Here is a 7,569-nt window from a genome sequence, read left to right on the forward strand (position 1 = left end):
CGCACACACACACACACTCACAAGAAGACAACCCATAAGAATTGTGGATTTCTCATCAGAAACTCTAAGGTCTGAGACAACATGTAATGATGCATTTCTGTACCCAGAAGTACAAAAATAATACAAAGATCGTCCACAACTGGCATGGATGAAGGGAATCCATGGCCACTAGCCCAGCATTAAAGGAACCCTACATCCAGGAGAAGATAAAATAACCATGACAGTATGAAAATAACTCTCAGAAGAGAAAATGAATAAAAATGAGAAATCAAAAATTGTTATAGAGTTAACCATTAGTAGGAAAAACAAAAATAGTTGAAACCAGAAGAAAAAGAAAATTATAAGAACAAGTAGATTATCTTTCAATAATAGCCACAAAATGTAAATGCCCTTAATTTTCTTTTTACACAGACTGGCAGGCTGGATTTTTCAAAACACCCAACAAAATACAGCTTACAAAAATCTCAACTCAACAATGACAAAAAACAAACAAACAAACCATCCAAATTAAAGGTGAAAGGATGAAAAATTATATTCTAAACAAATGGAAGGTGAGAGCAGTAGCTATCCTCATATCTGACAAGTGAACTTCAAGGTACAAGAGTCAAAATGAGCTACCAAAATTATAAAGAGCACTATTCAACTAGGTTATTTGGATTATAAATACATATGCCTCACAGTAATCATTGTACAGAATACTACTGGACCTAAGGACAGGTCTCATTACACTTAGAGTGGGTAAGTCTAATACCTCACTCTCACCAACAGATAATTCAAGCAAAAATAAAAAAATCTTACAAGACATATTGTACTTGGAGCTGGTGGATGGCTCAGTGGTTAAAAGCTGCAGACTTTGGACTCACAAGCTATTCCCACTGGTGCAACAGTAGCAGGAATATTATAGGAGTGGCCAACTACTCTCTGATGGATCTAAGGCCTATTCTATGAGACGGAGCTCATACCAGGCACTGTTATAGCCACCCAGAACCTCTATTACCTTGGTCATAGGTCCCGGAAGAGCACCAAATACTATTACTCTGCTAAATGGACGTATTACTAAAACAACTCCTCAGTGTCAAGGTGTATTAGTTGAGTTTAAGGGGTGGATCCTTGGCGGGGAGGGTACCATAATAAAATGCTTGAGACTGGTTCTTACAGATAGAATAATAGATTTGACTCGCTTTGCAGGCTGAAAATTCAAACAGCATAACAGCAGCTATGGTGAAGATCCCACACACACACACACACACACACACACACACACACACACACACACACACACACACACGGGGGGAAGGAGGGGAGGGAGGAGAGGGAAGAGGAGGTAGAGTGGGAGGAAGGGAAACAGGGAGGGAAAGCTCAGCTCACAAAAAGAAACTGAAAGCCACAGGGAGAAGCCACTATAACTTGTTAGGCCTACTTTTAAAAGACCCAGCACCCCTCATCATCACTGGGGGCTAAGCTTCCAATATAGAACTTTTAGGAGACACAGTCAGACCTTAACCAAATCATATCATTTTACTTCTCAGAAAGTTACAAATTTACTTCCCACTCACAATCCCACTGTTAGGTATTTACTCCAAAGGCATAATTTATGTTCACACAAAAACCTAATGCAGCTTTCCTTTTAACTGCCAAAAAGGAAATATTGCAAAAATGGCAAGCCTATGTTTATAACACAGCCATAAAGTGAAACACCACTCAGAAGTGCAGGAATGGCAGGACAAAGTGATGTATGGAGTACATGGATGCTATATGGATGACTTCTCTGCATTCTGTTAAGAAGTCTGACTCAAGACACTACACAGAAGTCAAGTGTGATGGCACAGGCCTTCAACGGGGCAGCACTCGGGAACCAAAGCAAGAAGATTCTAAGTTCCAGACTAGCCAGGGCTACATAGTGAAACCATATCTCAAAAAGAAAAGGCTACACAGCCAAAGGATTTCATTTATAACAACACTCTTAAATACAAAAGCAAATTAGCAGATTGTAAACAGATAAGTAGTTGCCACTTGAGGAAGAATCAATTACAAAGAAATAGAAGGGGAATTTCCTAGGCTTGAAGTCTTTTTGTATCATTATGGGATCGTTGAAATATTCTTAATGTTTATTAAAACAAAACTATAAACAAGACTCAATTTTATTCTAGGTAAACTTTAAATACATAAATTTGGTGACTTATAATCCACACAACCTGCCCCTTAAAGGTAGAAACATTTCATTACAAATCGAACCACTGTTCAGGTAATTTTTCTTTTTTTTTTTTTCTTTTTGATTTTTATTTTGTGCATATGAGTGTTTTGCCAATGTGTATGTGGGTGCACCACATGCTTGTGTGCAGTGGCCCCCAGAGCCAGAAGAGAAAGACATCAGATGCCAGGAGACTGTAGCTACAGATGATGGTTAAGGTGTCATGTGGATACTAGGACTTGAATCCAAGTCATCTGGAAAAGCAGCCAGTGCTTTTAACCACACTCCAGGTCCCAGCTCAGATATTCTTTAAGGCTTTTTTTCTGAGCTCTGGAGTTTGGTCATTCTTACTCTGCAACTGAGAAGCAGCACAGATTAAGCAACCTGCAAAGCATCTGATCTCAAAGAGGCTGTGCTAGCACTTACAGATCAGTGTTCGTCAGTTATCACGGAAGAAGGTAACTAGCTACACGAGGGCTTGTTTGTTTAATAAAACTAATTTACTTGCTTTCATTACGTCAAAAACGAGAAGTCTCAAGATAAACGAAAATTTTTAGAAAGCTTTAAGTAAGTTCATATCAGAGAATACACACACACTATTTACACAAATAATTAACCCGAACTTTGGCCCGGAACGTTCATTTCAAAAAGGCCTCTAATTGCTAATAGCTACTTAATAAGCAAGAGCGTAATACAAAACAGGTGGAGGCACTAAAAATAAGACACTGTATTAGATAAAGCATTGCAGTGAAGGGGTAGATGCAGCCGACTGACTTCCCATCTAAGGAACAGAGGGGAGTACTCATCATGTCTTCTTCAGGTCGGCCGAGAAACTGAAAAGCCCAATTTACATTTTGATCGTCTGTTTTCCTGCATTTTCTTTTCGTTCCTTTTTTAATAACTCAGGTCTTACTCGAGCCCACAAACACCCACCTTCCCACATGGTCAGGCTGCGACCTGAAAACAGAAGTAACTCTGAGATACTCTGAAAGAGGTATTCCTTTTCTTTTATTCCCCTGTCCTTTGCCACCCCAGCTAAGCAACACCCGAGTCCAAGTTCAGTGGCATGAACTCGCCTAGAAAGCACGGTGAAGTGAGGTAGGAAAGGGACGATGGGTAACATCGCGGACAGCGCCTGGCCTTCACGTGCAAGTCGGCGGGCGACTCGCCATGGGCTCGCTGGAGCCTTTCCTTACAGCCCAGGGAGAAACTGCCAAGGATGGCTCCCTTGCCCAGCAGAGGCCAAGGGTCACCAGCACCCGGCCGCACGGAGACGCCAGGCTTCAGTCACCGCCTCCCCCAACCTCGCGGCTCGTGCCGCCCGCCCGGGAACCGCCGCCCCGCTTTACATAACTTGAAGGGCGAGGCGGGCAGCTGCAGGTGGCGGCGCCCGGCTGGCCAAGGACCGAAGCCACTAGAAACCATGCCGCCGTCTCCCGCGACCCTGGAGCGGCGACCCCGTTACCTTTCCAAATGCCCAGAGAGAGCTGGGACTGGTCCAGGTTCACCACATAGTCTCCGAGGAACCGGTTCAACACGTCCACGACCACCGACTCGAACACCATTTTCCTCAGCCACGGAAGGCACGGCGGCACTACCCGCGCTGCTCCTCCCTCGAGACACCTCGGCTTACCGGCTCCCGGCCCGCTCCACCTATGGTGCGGGTGCTGCGGGTTCCCCCAGCCCGACCGCGAGCCCCACAGAAGGAAGGTAGCCGCTCGCACGGCGCGTGCGCAGCTCGAACTGCGTGTGGGGGCGTGACCGACGCGGAACTGGAGGCGCGGCCCGGAGCGAGAGCGAGGGACAGCGGCTGCGCAGCCGCGGGCCCGCCCTTGCCCTCGAGCGGTACGCCCGGCCACTCCCGCGGGCCGCGCCTCTCTCGCGGGCCCCGCCGCCTATCCGTCGCTTAGCAACAGAACACCAGTCGCGCTCTGGAGACCCCGCCCCGGAATGACCCTCTGTCGCAGCCGCCGGGAGCTTTCGGTGGGTGTCAGGGCGTGGTGCTAACCGACAGGAACGCCCCTTCCGAAAGAAAAAGCTAAGGTCGCAAGTTCCGAAGACTGGAGGGTGTACAGTCCGGGCGTGGTTATGAAAAGTTTCCCGAGGCTGTTTCCCAGGGCGCTTTTCCCCATTATTACCGGTTGTAAGGTTCGGCCAGCCTTAGTGCTTGGGATCCTTCTGAGGTTGTCCTGACAAGAATGCGAACTGTCCCTTCACTTACTTCCTCCGCTGTGAATCTGTGCTGAGGAGGGGCGAGGGAGAGTAAAGTTGGGAGATGAATTCCAAGTTCTTAATGTGCAACTGCTCTTGACACCTTTCTCAGTCAAATCACTTATGTGGAAGCCGCCAATCATGTTAAAGAGTAGCACGTTTGAGCCAGTCCTGAGACAACAGAGAGCCCGCCAAGAACTAAGGGAGACACCCCTGAGCCTTAGTGTCCTATCTAAAATAAATAGAACGTCCTCCACTCCACTCTTGGGCTTATAGAAAATCAGCCCCAAATCCCTGAGGTCACAAGACAGATGTGCGACTTAAAGAGCCGACATTAATCCTCTGAGGATTTCAGAGGCAGCAGTACACTTTAAACTTTTTCTCTTCGCATGACATATCCTGATTTGACAGTACATTTTGTGCATAGTCATTATGGATCTCAAATGTATAAGCTTAAGACTGGCCTTTGGAAAAAACGAGCAAAAATAGTGTAAACATTTTTTTAGCTTTTAAAGAACATATTAGCATATATTTTACAAAGTAATGGTTTCATTATAACATCTTGACAGATGTGTATATTTCGGTCGTTTATCACCCATGAACCTTTCTTGTCCTTTCTATTGACTGGTTCCCTTCCTTCTTCCCGAAGAGGCCCCTTCATGAATTTTCTATCGAGATTCTAAACGTATGGACTTTTATTTAACACAATTTTAAATTTCACTTGTGTGTATAAGTGTTTTGCCTGCGTGTCTGTCTGTGCACCACATCCATACTTGGTATCCTCAGGAATAATTGCTAATCTCATCCCAAGGAAGATATAAACCACTGTACTACTGGTTCTCCTAGGATCCCCAAGGATTAACAGAGGCATGGTTATACCAAAGTTCACTTTGGAGAACCAATGAGTTTGCTGGGCTTCCTTAAAGAGCATAGCTGAGGAGTTAGTTACAGGGGTGTGGCTGTGTGTTGTTACAGGGCTGAAGGCTTCTCCTTTGTAGCTTCATAGATGGAGCCCTACTCCTCTAGTCTTTCCCATCCGAAGCCCTAGTACATCTGTTCTCAACCTGTGGCTATCCACCCCAAGGGTCCTGAATGAGCCTTTCACAGGGATTGACTAAAACCATTGGAAAAGAAAGATATTTGAATTACAATTCATAGCAGTAGCAAAATTACAGTTACGAAGTAGCAACGAAAATAATTTTACAGTTGAGTCACCATTACATGAGGAACTGTATTAAAGGGTCTCAGCAATAAGAAGGTTGAGGTCATGCGGAATTCAGGCAGTGTCGCATACCGCAGGTGGTAGTATGGCAAAATACACCCCTCCACCAGCTAAGACAACCCTTTTGCAAGGAGCTACAGCTGAACTTTCTGCAAGATGGAGGATGCTTGGCTAAGAGGACAGTCACACAAGCTCTGAGGATATTTGGGGCATGTCCTGTGCTCATTTTGAGGCAGGGTCTCACTATATATTCCTGAACTCTGTACATGGAGTTGGCTTCAAACTCATGTATGTGCCTGCCTCTACCTCTCAAATGCTGAGAATGAAGGCAATTGTCACCACCCACGGCATATTTGACATAGTTTCACATAGTTTTTCTTTTGAAGGGTCTTTATCTCCATAAAGTTCCTAAGTCAACTCCGTGATCTCAGTGACACTGAGGTTATTAGGAATTTTTCTAAAGTCACAAACGAACTGGGACTTCCTGATTCACCACACCTATTTCTGAGACAACAACAACAACAATAATAATAATAATAATAATAATAATTTGTTTTGACTTATTGCTTCCATTTTTAAATGAAAGAAAACAAAGCTTGTTGGAAAGACAAGCAAAGGAATAAATTTAAAGAATCTTACAGTCAATTTGATGGTAATATAAATAAACCCAATCTTTCTAAATGCCAGCTTGTAAAACCCCATAAGCTGATATATTCATGTGTGCATTCACTAGTGTTTATATACTTGCATGCATGTATGTATATGAATTTTGGCTCTGCAATCCTCCCAGAGATTAAGTTAAGAAAAGAATAACAAAAGAAAAAACCTTATCCTTAAAAAACATTTATTAAATCTCTGCTTATCGAAGCAAATTTAATATTCATTAGTATAGAAGGTAGGTAAATTAACATATACATGCATACACTAGGTTAACGATGCAGGAATTAAAATGAAAAACAGACTTTTTCTTTTCTTTTTTTTTCGGAGCTGGGGACCGAACCCAGGGCCTTGCGCTTGCTAGGCAAGCGCTCTACCACTGAGTTAAATCCCCAACCCCAAAAAACAGACTTATAAAACGAGAGGTTAACGATCTTATCTTGGGAGAAAGTACAGAATAGCATAAATTGCCAGCTTATTTTGACTGTATAAAAAAATACAAAAGTCTGGAAATATATTCACCAAATGTTAACCATAGTTATCTCTAGATGATAGGGCTTTTGACAATGTCTATTTTCTGTGCTTTTTTTGACATTGAAATTTTTTTTCTTTTTTTTCGCAGCTGAGAACTGAACCCAGGGCCTTGCACTTTCTAGGCAAGCGCTCTACCACTGAGCTAAATCCCCAACCCCCCGACATTGAAATTTTTAATGCTAAGTCTAAATCTGTTTTTCTAGACTGGCAAAGAAGAGTTTGTCACAGTTGTTATTGCATCCTATGCCGTTTGATAAACTCTTTGGGAAACTACATGGAAACACTCTCTCCAGAATTACATCCAAGAGACATACATGAACACAGTCCAAACCTCATGGAAGAACTGATATGGAATTGGATTTGGAATCTCAAATGTCTGCCTAAGAACCTGACTAGAGCAGATATTTTCCAAAGACAGCATATAAATGCAAAAATAAATCTTGTTCAACATCACTAACAACTGGGGAAAGAAAAATTAAAGCTGCAACCATACATGTGACTTTTTCCATAATTAACCCATCAATGAATTTTTAAAAATAGTGAAAATCTCTAAATGTTGGTGAAACTATTGAGAACCAGGGTCAGTCATTAATATACTAAAAATGAGACTGTGAAATGCTATAGCCACTTTGAAAAAGATCATTTCTGTAAAATCTAAGCAAGCATGTCCATACAAACTAGCAATTATAAGCCTAGACATTTATCCAAAAAACGTGAAAGCAACTGCCAGTATATAAATAGGTAAAAGAGTCGA

At 42.9% G+C, this 7,569-nt stretch overlaps 1 protein-coding gene across 1 annotated transcript in view; it reads right to left on the minus strand.

Annotated features, from left to right (window-relative positions):
* The window catches only part of Vps13a (vacuolar protein sorting 13 homolog A), a 210,438-nt gene extending 206,501 nt beyond the window's left edge, over positions 1-3,937 (minus strand). The window contains exon 1 of the mRNA XM_032891688.1: positions 3,657-3,937. Coding sequence (XP_032747579.1) covers positions 3,657-3,756 — 100 coding nt within the window. The 5' untranslated portion in view covers positions 3,757-3,937. The remainder of the gene's footprint in view (positions 1-3,656) is intronic.
* Positions 3,938-7,569: the final 3,632 nt, after the last annotated feature.

This window comes from Rattus rattus, chromosome 2, assembly GCF_011064425.1.
Source record: "Rattus rattus isolate New Zealand chromosome 2, Rrattus_CSIRO_v1, whole genome shotgun sequence".
NCBI classification, from domain to species: Eukaryota; Metazoa; Chordata; class Mammalia; order Rodentia; family Muridae; genus Rattus; species Rattus rattus.